Source organism: Gracilinanus agilis, chromosome 5 (assembly GCF_016433145.1).
Source record: "Gracilinanus agilis isolate LMUSP501 chromosome 5, AgileGrace, whole genome shotgun sequence".
In the NCBI taxonomy this organism is placed as follows: Eukaryota; Metazoa; Chordata; class Mammalia; order Didelphimorphia; family Didelphidae; genus Gracilinanus; species Gracilinanus agilis.
Window position 1 is genome coordinate 187,963,006 of NC_058134.1, and position 14,173 is coordinate 187,977,178.

The following is a 14,173-nucleotide window of genomic DNA, read 5'->3' on the forward strand; positions in this document are numbered from 1 at the left end:
TTTTCTCACCAATTCTGAAAATGTGTCAGTACTTTGTGGTAAAGAAATTGTTTCTCGTAATTTGCTACATATGATTTCTAAGTGATAGCTATAGTAAATCTAATTCAACTGAGACTTACTGATCAGTGATTTGCTTACCTGTTCGACTTTGCTTTTTAGAATTCACATGGTTAGCTGCAGAGACAGCATAGGAAGTAGAGAAGGACCTGCTTTTGGTCATGGCCATCATATTCCAAGAATCAGGATTAACAGCACTGATGTTTTGGTTTGTTTTGTTAAAAAAAAAAGGAATATAAACAAGAGGTATCATTAAATAGCTATTGATGGAAACTTCTTTTTGTAATCAGACTATTCTTCACACAATGGATTGGTTTGTAAATCAGTCTGTTTGCTGTCATAAACATTTTTTTTTAATTTTTAACCCTTAACTTCTGTGTATTGACTTATAGGTGGAAGAGTGGTAAGGGTAGGCAATGGGGGTCAAGTGACTTGCCCAGGGTCACACAGCTGGGAAGTGTCTGAGGCCAGATTTGAACCTAGGACCTCCCGTCTCTAGGCCTGGCTCTCAATCCACTGAACTACCCAGCTGCCCCTGACATAAACATTTTGCATCCATACCTACATATACAAATGTTAGCAAGTTCAACTTCTATCTTTAGAACCATAAAATCATAGTGCAGTCGTAAATACACACACACTGAGCTGATTAAGCAGGAAAGTTACTTTATGGATAAACATTTTCTCTGAAAAAAAGGAAATTTTAAAAACTCACTTTCCATTATTTCAATAATCACATCTTTCAAAGAAGACCTGAAAGAAAGATATCTAAAAAGAAAGGATAATAACACTGTCTTGTCACAGAACAGTTTGTCATGGACCATGTCATATCAGTTATCAATTCTAAAATCCCTTTTTGTCATTTTCGTTAGACCGACCATTCTGATGCAACGTTTTTTAACATTTAAAATGTGCAATGTTGATTAAAATATTGTGTTTATCATCTTACTCAAAGTAATACAAATAATGAATCCAGAATTTATTAATATACAATTCCCTCTTTTCTCATGTTTGAATATTCAGGAACTTTATTAAATTTTAATCTACACATTTACTCCTTTTCTTCTTACAAAAAGTAACTATAATACTAGAGGCAGAATTTTGAAAAAATTAAAAAATCAATAGCACAACACAGAAATGTATATAACATATAGTAAGAGTTGCATAAACAGTTATTGATTGAAATAATAATATCAATTTAGAGCTGGAAGGTATGTTAAAGAGCATGTAGTCCAATTCTCTCATCTCCCACATGAGAAAACTGAGGTTAAATGACTTCCTCAAGGTCACACAGGTAGTAAGTAACAGAGTAAGGAGTTGAACCCAGTTTTCTCACACCAAATTTAGCATCTTTTCTACTGTGCCAGTCTCTCACAGGGATAATACAGTATGTGTTATTCAATTTGTCTTCTAGACATCTAATATTAGGTATCTTGCTTATGTATGGAATTTGGGAATCAATAGAATGGAGACCCTTTTGAAAGGAAGATAACTATTCCAATATATCCATACATCATTCTTTTTTGTCATTTCATTTTTTCTATCATGGCTCAAAACTTACTGCAAAGAAAGCTCATCTAATTTATCATTGGACAGAAGATCTTGTTATTTTCATGTATGTAGATCTGCCTTATAAAGAACCTTAGATGTTAGTTTTAACCTTATAGTTTTTTGCCACAGAGATGACCATGGTTTTGCTTAGAGGACCTTTTTTCATACTTCAAAAACACAAATAATAAAAGTTCACTTTAAAACTTAATAAATTTCCCTCTTCAGACTTATGTAGCTTAACGTGTTTTTTTAAGTGAATATGCTTTTAAAGATTGGACTTTGGAGTAAGAGCAACAAAAAAGCACCTTTATAATATCTTGGCATAAATGTAACATTGCAAATAAAGTGATGGACCTGAAATCAGAATAGTCAAGTTCAAATTCCAACTTTGACACTCAACGTGTGGCTAAGGGCCAATCACTTCAACTCTCTGAGACATAGCTGCCTTCTCATCTGTAAAGCAGAGATAATAATTATCTCTATACACTCAATGGGGTTGTTGAAAGGATCAAACAAGATCTATTAAAAATGCTTTGCAAGGGGGCAGCTGGATAGCTCAGTGGAGTGAGAGCCAGTACTAGAGGCGGGAGGTCCTAGGTTCAAATCTGGCCTCAGACACTTCCCAGCTGTGTGACCCTGGGCAAGTCACTTGACCCCCATTGCTTACCACTCTTCTGCCTTGAAGCCAATACACAGTATTGACTCCAAGGTGGAAGGTAAGAGTTTTTAAAAAATGCTTTGCAAACCTCAAAGTACTATATAAATATTATCTATTGATTACTATTGTTTGTTTGGAAGACTAATGCTTTTAAAGGCTACATTGAAGTTAAGCCATTTGATGTAGTCTCCCAACTTTCCATGAACTGTTTTTCTAGATCAAAGATTTCTACACCCTTAGATTCTCTTTCTTTTGGTAAACATATTTCTAAGGAGAAAAAAATGCAAGTTCCCAGTTGAATGAGTGCTCCTTGAGGGAAAGTGCTATTTCTCAGTTTTCTTTGTATGTTGAGGGTATAGCACAGTGCCTGCTACATAATGGTCAGCTAATAAATATTTGCTTATGGACTGTTCAAAGCCTCCAAAGGAAATAGATATGAAAAGAGAAAAGTAAAGAAAGAAATCAATCAAATTTAGTAAGGGAGGAGGTTGAAGACTGAAGAGACTGAAAAACATTGGGTTCAGGGGCTATTTCCTCCAATGCCAAAAAAATAAAATTATTTTAGTCAATGGTAGCAATATTATAGTGTGTTTATGCATGGTCTATTTTTAGAGATTAACATTTTCTTCAAAGTCTATTTAATCTTTGCTTCACTACTTTGAAACAGAATTGTACCAGAGACAGAAGAGGGCAGTGTAGCCTACTGGAAAAGATGCTGAATTCAGTCATTGGAATTATGTTTAAAGGAAATCACTGTTCTGCTACTTGTTCTGTGACCTTGGACAAATCACTAGAAAACTCTAAAAGTTTCCTCATCTGTAAAATGAAAAGGTTTAGGCTAGATTTTCTATGATGCCCTTTTCAGTTCTAAATCTATAATTCTATATGGTATAGGGAGAGGAATTGAAGCTGTGATTCTTTGGTTAAAGGAATTCTCAGGGGAGAAAATCCTGTTTATTGATGTAAGTCAGCCACTGTTCTGCTACTTAGTATCTCAGAGGGTTTCTTGTAGCATTGCGGGGTGGTCAGTTGCTCAGGTTCAAACATTTGGGTATCTATCAGAAACAGATTTTGCACCCAGTTCTATCCTCCATTCTATACTGGACTTCCTATATGATGACATACCAAATGAATAAATATTAAGTTGTATATCTGAAAAATACTGCCTACCCTGCCATCTACCACACAAAAAAACAAAACCTCAGATTTTTCTGGCTCTTCTATGGCTATTTAAAATTCTGAGAAGAAAAGGAAAAGCACTGAATTAAAACCCACCTCATGCCTCATTTAGAACACTTGCAAATGATTGTGTCTGCGTAAAGCCTTTGCAAGACAGTTTATACTGGCATATTGGATTGCCTTGGCATCCCCTCTCTACCTTTCCCAGACTGACACCTTTAATTACTCTTTTCTGAGAGAGAGAGAGAGAGAGAGAGAGAGAGAGAGAGAGAGAGAGAGAGAGAGAGCGCTTTTATTGACCATTTTGTTGTTTAGTGATTAGTCATGTGCTACTCTTCATGACCTCAATTGGAGTTTTCTTTGTCACCAATTTTGAAGTGGTTTGCCATTTCCTCCTCCATCTCATTTTATAGATGAGGAAACTGAGATAAACTGGATTGAGGGATTTGCCCAGAGTCACCCAGCTAGTAAATTTCTGAGGCCAGATTTGAATTTAGGAAGATAAATCTTCCTGATTTGAGGCTCAACATTCTATCAATTGCATCACCTAGCTGCCCTAGGTTCAAAGGGTATAAATATTCAGCCCAAATTGTTTTCCAAAATGATTGTACAGATTCATAACTATACCAACAGTGTATCGTTGTGTCAACTAATAACTTCTTATTTTATTAGCTGCTTTCCTATATATTTGCCAGGAATATTTCTGAGAAACATGTAATGCCTTGGCATCCTCTTCCTTTCCTAGATGGATACCTAAAAGTCCTTTTTAGTGACCATTTGGTTGTTTTATGATTAGTCACATCCAGTCTTTCTAAAGACCAGTGCTCTATCCATTGCATCATCTCAGGAGACCTAAAGACTCCAGACAAAACTAGAATCTGGTAACAGGAAAAAAAAAAGTCTTTAAAGATGACAAGCAAAGCTACTCATGGAAGATGTGGGAGGAGAGAAGGTCTAGTAGAAGTATGAAAACATTGGAGAAGACATGAAAGTTCTTTAGTCAATAATACGAGTTATCCCTCCTACACATACCATGGTAATACATTTTCTGGGTTTCCTTTCCATGAGTTTCCCTGGTCACATGTTTCCTATGTGTATCCCTTTTCATAGCTTCTCCCTAGGCATGTATCTTTGGGGAAGAGAATATCCCAGGTTCATGGACATATTATATTATCATTTTTAATTCTATACTAATTCCCTAAAAAGCTGTTGTTTTGAACTAATTGTGTCCACTGGTTGATTAATAAAATTAAAACACATCAGTGGAAACAAAATGATTTTTTTAAATAGAAAAAAACCTAAAAATTATCTCGATTATTAGTGCCTTAGAGAACCGATATTAGAAAAGCAAGATGTTCTCTGTATAACAAAAATGTTTCTGAGAATCTTTGCTATACTAATCCAAGAGTTTTGATTATTTATATAAGAACATAAAAGGAAAAGATATACTTACATTTTCAAGTTAAATATTAAAGTCTTGATATTTTAACCTTTGGGAAATATATTTGAAACATGCTGGACAAATTTTTATGGAGATTTTTAGAAATAGAAATTAAGCTTTCTGAAATGGTAAGCTTATTACTAGTTTCCATATTTTTCTATGATTTCATTAGACCCCAAGTGGTTAGGTATTTTTGTTGTTATCGTTCAGTTGTTTCAGTAATGTCTGATGCTTCATGACCCCATTTGGAGTTTTCTCAGCAAATATGCTGGAGTGATTTGCCATTTCCTTCTCTGACTCACAGATGAAGAAACTGAAAGCAAATAGTGTTTAGTGACTTGCCCAGGGTCACTTATGCATCTAAGGCTGCATTTGAACTCAGGTCTTCCTGACAAAAGACTACTATTCACTGTACCACCTAGATGTTCTGAGCATTTTTAATAAAACAAAATTGAAAAATTCATATTATGGGGGCAAAGTCATCAAAATTATGGTCTCTACAGATCTGCAAATGCTATTTTTATATGCTAGGTTATGGCCAGGAGAAAATGTCTCCTACCTGTGCTATAAAGGGATTCATGACTTCAAAGATGTGTGTGTGATGTTGTGGTGAATATGGCTAATAACTAGGAAAGAAGAAAACAGTCAGAAAAGAGCTCTCAATTTAGTGTATATTTGTAAGGTTAATAATATTAATATTAATAAGCATTTACATAGTACTTATGGTTTGCAAAGCAATATGCCTATTTGTAGCATGTGTTTACATGTCTATATGTCTTTGTGTCTAATTATATACATACAAAAATGCACGTATATGTACTGATATACATGCATGTATGCATGTGCTGTTATACACGCATATATACCTGTATATTTGTGTGCCTGTATATGTGTGCATATGTGTGTAAATATATGCATATAAGTTTATATATGCATATAGGTATATAGGCATGTATTTGTGTGATGCATTATGCATGTGTGCATGTTTCTGGATACATGTGTGTATCTATATAGTCCAGGTGCACATGTGTGGAGTATTATAAACATATATGTATATGCATGTGAGTTTGTGCTGCACATAAATTATACACGTAGACATGTGCATGCATATGTGTAATTAGACACACATGCATGCCTGTTTAGGTATGTCTGTATGCATGTGGGTTTTATCTGTGTGCATATGTGCGTACATGTGTGTATGTGCATGTATGTATACATATACATGCATATATCTTTATTTAGATTCTCAGAATAATCCTGGGAGGCAAACATTTGTTTTTGATAGCTAAGGAAGCTGAGAAAGATCAAGTCGTATCCAGCGTTCTGTGGTTAGCAAGTTTCTGAGGCAGCATCTGAACCCAGGTCCTCCTGGCTCCAAGTCAATCAAAATGCAATTATTAAATGTTCACAACGTAACAAACATATTAAGCCTGGGGGATACAAAGAAAAGCAAAAAACAAACCGACAGTACACTTCCCAGGAACTCGGTATCTCTCCCTTCTGGGCCAGATTGCTCTACTAGACTACTAAATCTCCCGCCTAGTGGTGCCAATTTGCCCTTTGGAAGAGAAGCTCAAGCGTCTGACTTCATTCTTCAAGAATGTTTCAGGTTGAAAAAAAAAAAAAAGCCGCAAACACAATACAAGTTGAGCTCTGGATGCCTCCCTAGCTGGAATCCCTCCAACTCACCCTTAAAAGCTTCTACTCCCTCCAGAAATCTCCATTTCTGGGAGGAGTCAGAAGTTCAAAATTGCCCCAAGGAATCCGAAACAGCCTAGGTTTCTCACCTGGATGAAGGGGCTTCCTGAGATTTGCAGCTGCCCGTCCTGTCTCTCCTCACCGGGGCAGGCTCCAGCGTGGGCAGACCTGTGGCAGACGTGGTGGTTGTCCAAGTGGATGAAACCCGTCTCAGCAATCCCGGCGGCAAACTCCTTCTCAGGCGCTAAGGGGAAGACGAGCGCAGTTACTGAATGTTCCTCTGCACCGGAGCCCTCCCTTAGCACAGGGCCAGGAGGCAAGCTCTTTATTGAAAAGTATACCTGGCCGAATGCTCATCAACCTACCAAAATAAGAGTACTCCCATAGGTGTGATAAACAACTTTGTGGTAAGCATTCGTGAGGAAACAAAGAAGTTAAAATAGGAGGTAAAAGGGAAGTTTGGGGCTCAGAAATCAAAGTCCAAATATATATATATATGGATTCCCGGAGTAGCCTCTATAATTTCTGAGATGCTATCACAAAGCCAAATGAGTCAATAAATATCATTTAAGCCCATCCGTTCACACGTTCCGTATTAGCACACTTAAGGAACACCAATTTTAGGGAGCGGTTTAGGTAAGTCACAATATCTAGTAAGGAGTCAAGGATAGCAGATGTGCACGAGATACCTGATTTCCTTTGAATTCCTCTATTTGAACATAAAGGCTAGCACAGTAGAGGGTATGTAAAATGCCCTTGACTTGACTCATTCTACTAGTCGATGCTTCTCTTGCTGCCCATGCAACTTAGTTATGGGTAGATGGGAGGCAGCACAACGCTTTGGATATAGTGCCCAGAGTTCAAATTTTGGCTCTGACAAGGCATTTAATTACTCTGAGTCTTACCTTCCTCTTTTGCAAAACGAAAATAAGAAAATAAGAATATTACCCTTGTGCCTAGCTCACATGGTTGTAGGGAAGCTCAAATGAAATCAAGTGTATAGTGCTTAAAAACCTTAAAATGCTACATAAATGCCCGTTATCACTACCATCACTACTACAGGGATTAAGACTGGAGAAGGAAGCCAAAGAATCTCATTGGTCAAGAGCCCTCCATCTTCTGAAGCAATGACTAGTGGAAGGAGATTAGTAATATGTTTCTCCTCTTCCTGATTCCCCTTTAACCTTTTCTCTTTCCATCCCAAATTCCTTAGGATTGTAAGTGACAACAATAATGCTACAGAAGCTAAGAAGTTTCTGATATCCATTGCACAGATGGACTCCCCCTGCAGCAGGGGATGCTGCTGGGCAGTTAGTCAGTCAGTCAGTAAATGTATTGAGTCCCTACTGTGTGCATGGCACTGTGCCAAAGCAAAGCAAGACAAAGGCTGTCCTCCCTCCAGGAATTGATGCAGAGTGAAAGGAGCAGAGCCAAAAGAACATTGTACACAGAGACTGATATACTGTGGTAAAATTGAATGTAATGAACTTCTGTACTAGCAGCGATGCAATGATCCAGGACAATTCTGAGGGATTTATGGAAAAGAAAGCTACCCACATTCAGAGGAAGAACTGCAGGAGAGGAAACACAGAAGAAAATCAACTGCTTGAATACATGGGTTGAAGAGGACGTGACTGGGGATCAAAAGTACCACACCAATGCAACTATCAACAATTTGGAAATAGGTCTTGATTAATGACACATGATAAAACCAGTGGAAATACATATCGGCCAGGGGAGGGGGGGAGGTCGGGGGGTGAAGGGGAAAGTGGGAGCATGAATCATGTAACCATGTTAACTTTTCTAAAATATAAATATTAATACATGTTTAAAAAATGGCAATGTCATAAATAAATACTAAAATGAAAAAAAAAAGACAAAGGCTGTCCTCAAGGAGCTCATAGTTGTTTGTATGTTATCTCCCCATTAGACTATGTACAAATAAACCATATAGAAGATAAATAGGAAAGAATGAACAGAGAGCTGGTACTAGAATTAAGAGAAAATGGGAAAGTCTTCCTGGAGAAGAAGGGGTTTTATCAGACTTGAAATTAAAGTGAACATCCTTTGCTATCATGATATATCAAGATGGCAGCCATAGTGGCTGGGTCTTCATTGCATCTGTGCTCTTTAATGACTATTCCTAATAGCCTAATAATATAATCACATAAACTATGATTTACAAGTGAATGAATTACTGTTACAAGATTAGCTTACCTAAAATGAGAAATAGGTCATCGTTAAGAATCTAAGAGAAGCAGTGGATTTGGAACACTTCCATAGGAACACTTCTATATACCCTTTAATATTTTTGGCTATTTGCCCAGTAAAATAAGAAACAATCTAACAACTGAAGTCTGTGTTATAGTAGTCCATCTGTCACATCTTTATTTTTTTAAAACATTAATCTCTTAGAATCAATGCTATGTATTGGTTCTAAGACAGAAGAATGGTAAGAGTTAGGCAATGAGGTCTAAGTGACTTGCCCAGGGTCACACAGCCAGGAAATGTCTAAGGTCACATTTGAATACAGGAACTCTTGTCTATAGGCCTGGCTCTCAATCCATTGAGACAAATAGGTACCCTCGCACTTGTAAGTGTTTTTTAATGATTTAACTAAATTCCGGTGGCTCCATATTGTTTCTAGGATTAAATACTGCCAGCTCAATAGTACAGGAGATAAGAGTACTGAGTCTGGAGTCAGGAAGAGCTGGGCTTAAATCTGATCTCAGATATTTATGAGGCATGTATACCTGGACAAGTCATTTAACCTCTGTCTCAGTTTCCTCAACTGTAAAATGTGGATAGTAATAGCACTTACCTTCCAGGGTTGTGATGAAAATCAAATGAAATAATATTTATAAACTATTTAGCATAGAACCTGGCATAGAGCAGGCACTTAATAATTTTTTCTTCCCTTGTTCCTTCCTTCCTTCCCTCCCTCTCTTTCTTCCTTCTTCCCTTCTTCCCTTCTTTCCTTTCATCATAAATAACCTTGGCCTCATCATACACCATTCCTTATTGAACCATTCATGACCTCAGACAAAATGGCTTTTCCTGGTTTTCACAATACATAATCATTTCTCAACTCTATGCCTTTAACAGTCCCCCCATGTTTGAAATGTATTTCTTCCTCACCTCTGGCTCATTCAATCCTTCTTTTCCTTCAACACGGTGGCCAAGGTTCTCCTCATCCCCCTATCTGCTAGTGCCATCTCTCTTAAACTACCTTGTTGTCAACCATATTTTATTTTATTTTATTTTTATTTAGTATATACTTATACATATACTTCTTGTCTCCCCTACTTGAATGTAAACTTCTTGGAGTAGGGGGGTTGTTTCATTCACTGGATGTGTATCTGCATCACATAGTAGATGCTTACTTAATACTTGTTGACTGAGTTCACGTGTTTCATGAGACACTAAATGGGACACTTAATGTTCATCTCTTTATCTGTGCCTAATCCCCAACAGAAGCAGAAGCTATTGGAAGGATGTTCTAAAAATATCAGAATGTTAAAGAGTGATTAGGAATATATTTCCACATTTTAAAAGAATAGTAATAAAAGTCATTCTTTGTGTAATGTTAAAAGTTATTGATAACTAACTCACAAAGGTAATTTGCTGTCACACTCTGAAAGAAAATATCTGATGTTTCCAGTTTACTCTTTCTCTGTTTGAGCTGTGGTCCTTCTTCTTGCCTGCTACCCTCTCCTTTCCAACCTGCTCCTTTTCTTTCGATCTTCCAATATCCACAATCTCCCATTCCAGGCTAGAAGTCTACATTTTCCTATCTGATTAAGTGGCCCAATGGACAAAGCATCAGGGCTGAAGTCAAGGAAAACATAGCTTAAAATCTGACCTCAGACACTTACTTGCTGTGTGCCCCTGAACAAATCACTTAACTTCACCTCAGTTTTCTCATCTGTAAAATGGGGATAATTATAACACCTCCAACCTAGGACTGTTGTGAGGATCAAATGAGATGATAATTATAAAGTGTCTGTTACAAAGTAAGCACTTTATAAATGTTCATTCTCATTATGATGATGATGATGATGATGATGATGATGATGATGATGATTGATGTCCCACTACTTGTGACTTTAGGGATAGGAAACCCATCAGACCCACCTAAGCATTCCTAACCTTTTCTTCCCTGTGAAACACATAAACTGTCCTAATCCTAAAGTCAGCCTGACCTTGTTGCTGCTTGTGCTACCTTGAACCACTGTCCTCAGGAGTCTCAGCAAAATCTGATGTAATACATGCCATGTTTTGGGAGCAGCCAGTCCTAAGACCGTCACAAACCCCTTCATGCCACTGCTGGAAATGTCTGTCGATTCTTTAGTCCCCTGGAGACATGCCTGGTAATATCCTTTCAGTTTTGTTTTGGAGGCATCCATTGGAGCTCCACAGCGAAGAATCATGTGATGTCCTAGTACCCTTGTTCTCACTGCCTCATACTCCCTTAGGTATCACTAATTAAGTCATGCCATCTTCCATTTTAGGCCTTCTCCTAAATTCACCAAATAAAAAAGCTTATTGCTTACAGCACTGACTGGCTGACTAATTTTTCTCTGAAGGACTATTTGTCCTAGCAATAGACCTTGCCACTTGTCCTCTTCATTTCTGACATTGCTTTATACAGCACCATGGACTTTGATCAGTTTTAATTTCTTATGACTTCCACTCTTTAGAGAAAATTCTTTTCAATCCAATTTCAATTAGGGTTGAAAACATGGAGATGCTGTGATTTTATTTACCATCATGCAGTCAGGCATGAAGAAGTTATTGATTTGAAATGTGTGACTTAAAAAAAATGAACAATATCCCTACAAAAATTTAGTGTCTGTCTGTCTGTCTGTCTGTCTCTCTCTCTCTCTCGTATGTATGTATGTATGTATGTATATATACACACTAGTTGGAATAATAAAATTATAGATGGAGAGGTGAACAGGTCAGGCTCAATTGCATGCCACCAGAATCAGGAGCAGTCTTCTCATCTCCTGAAAAATACCCACCACGCCACCCAAATGAAACTGGTGGGGCAACCAAAGGCTAATGTCCCTCTACCAGACCAGCTGCTCATTTCCATCTCTCCAACACTACCTGCCTTTTTCATCCATACTGGAGGAATAGATAATGACCAATTCTCAGCACCCTCTGCCTTTGCCCACAAATACTACCCTGTGGAGATGGAAGATTATGATTTATCTGTCTCTTACTTATTGCTGAGGATTAAACAATCTCCACTTCTCTTTCCCATTCATTCATCTCCATTCTTTTCAAGCCTATCCTATCCCTGTCCCAATCCAAATTTGCCTAGCACTTCCACTGTTCATTCTGGACCTCTTCTTTTCCTACTCCTTCCACTGCCTGGCTTCCCAAGAAGATATACTCTGTAGCAGTGGTTAGGCATTTTCCCACACCCCTGATACAAAGGTTTAAGAAAGGGAGTGAGGACATTCTCTTCTAACAATTCTACTTCCAGATTGTCCCTTTGCCGCTATCACTCAGCAATAATGTTCCACCTTATACCCTAAGGGTATATAGGTGTTGCCATCACTCAGCAATCACTGTCACTGTAGATCCTCATATAATACCAGGAATGTGGCAGGCAGTAATATATGCTTGCTGATGGATAGATTTAAGGGTTCATAAAACTGTAACCATGAATTTGTAAATATTTCTTTAGTCATTGAGGTTCTGAAGGGGAAAAGGGAAGTAGGAAAAAATGCCCCAAGGAGTTTATAATAAGCACTTACCTTGGGAATAGCCAGTTTCTCTTTTTCAGAGCTTTCTTCTGAGTCAGAACAGGTATAATTTTCACTGAAGGAAACCAGAGGACTCACTCTTGGCTTGTGAATTGATTGGAAAGTCAGCTGTGTGCTGAGCAAATTACTCACAGCCCTTAAGGATGTACACACATTTGGTGGCAAAGAAGGATCTGCAAGGAGGTCTGTAATAAGTCCGTGTGCTTCTCCCATCACAGCAATATCAACAGTAATACTTGTACCTGAAGACTGGAAAAATAAACAAAAAACAACAATAACAAAACACATTTTGGTTACACTATGCCTAATACCATAATCACTAAGTATTGAACTTAATATTTTTATCTAAAAATTATCCAAGCTTTGTCTTCACAAGGGGAAAAAAGAACATGTATACAAGTTATCTACTCTTAAAAAAAAGAAAAAAGTGAAAATCACACAAACTATTCAGGATATGCCAAAACTTTTGATAATCTGCCAAATTGCCTTTCAACTTCAGATTCATTTGCTCACATGCCATTAGCCACTGGAAAATATAAAAACAGTAGAAAGAATTTTCTCAAACTTTGTTGTCAGTAAAAAATAAGTGTTAAAGAGATTTGAGGAGGGGACAACGAGGTGACTCAGTGGATTAAGAGAGACAGGAGGTCCTGGTTCAAATTTGGCCTCAGACACTTGCTAGCTGTGTGTTCCTGGGCAAATCACTTAAGCCCCATTGCCTAGCCCTTATCACTCTTCTGCCTTGGAACCAAGATTCAGTATTAATTCTACTGTGGAAGGTAAGGGTTTTTAAAAAGGGAGACATTTGAGGAAGGGGAATTTTTTTAACATCCCAATGGAGAAGCTGGAAAACAATAAAGTGAATTCTAAAGGAAAAATATTAATAATTGATATAATAAAATAACATAATACATGACTAAATTTTCAAAGTCTACTTAGAGAGTTAGGGTGTAAATGGACTCTAGTACAAATAAATTATTTTATAAAGGTAAAAAAACTACATCCAGTAGTTATATTTATTATTTTCAAAAGAAGTGCTAAACCAATGTGTCAATTAATTTTAAATATATTTCTAATTCTATGTTCAATTTTCTAAGAACCACGCGTGTCTTTTTACCCAGAGGGAGGCCAAAATGTACTCCCTTTTACAATGTCAAAAAAAAAAAGGAACCAGTATTCATCTTAGATGTACCGATATTTAAACTTCCCTCGTAAACTTATAATATAAATTTTGAACCAAAATGATCCATCGTTTTTTCTGGCCATTCAAGTATGATTACTTTACACACAACCACGTTTTGTATATCATTTTGATTACTCTGAGTTTTTAAAAGTGTTAAGAGAGATGATTCATAACTACGTTTAATATTACTCCTTTTAGAAAGTTGCCATTATGTCCTTCCATAACGATTAGATACACTTCCAGGAAACTGGCCAAGAAGGTCCTGTTTTCTTTCAGTGCTCATTCTGCTCATTTTAAACAGTAATTTGGTTCATTTCTAACTACTTTGTTTTCAAAATTGGAAAAACAAAAGATCAGCAAAACTGAAGACAACTCCTATAAAATGGTGAGAATTTAAGCTAAACACATTTTAGTTTACATAAAAACTCAACAATTTAAACTTAAAATAATCCTATCCCAACCCTTTTTTTCTATTATCACAGTATACAAGTATGTGCATTTCATGTGTATATACATATGCATATGTATATATTGTGATAATTAGATTAAGTCTACACTGCCCATCTTTAGATTTAATCACCAAAGGTGAGAGCACCTCCAAATTCTAGGAGGTTCTTAACCCATGTGTG

The 14,173-nt window shown here is 37.0% G+C and overlaps 1 protein-coding gene across 1 annotated transcript in view; it reads right to left on the reverse strand.

Annotated features, from left to right (window-relative positions):
* PDE3A (phosphodiesterase 3A) overlaps positions 1 to 14,173 on the reverse strand; it is a 321,482-nt gene that overhangs the window by 71,800 nt on the left and 235,509 nt on the right. The window contains exons 3-5 of the mRNA XM_044678475.1: positions 12,353 to 12,610; positions 6,674 to 6,828; positions 139 to 254 (exon numbers count right to left, since the gene is read on the reverse strand). Coding sequence (XP_044534410.1) covers positions 139 to 254; positions 6,674 to 6,828; positions 12,353 to 12,610 — 529 coding nt within the window. The remainder of the gene's footprint in view (positions 1 to 138; positions 255 to 6,673; positions 6,829 to 12,352; positions 12,611 to 14,173) is intronic.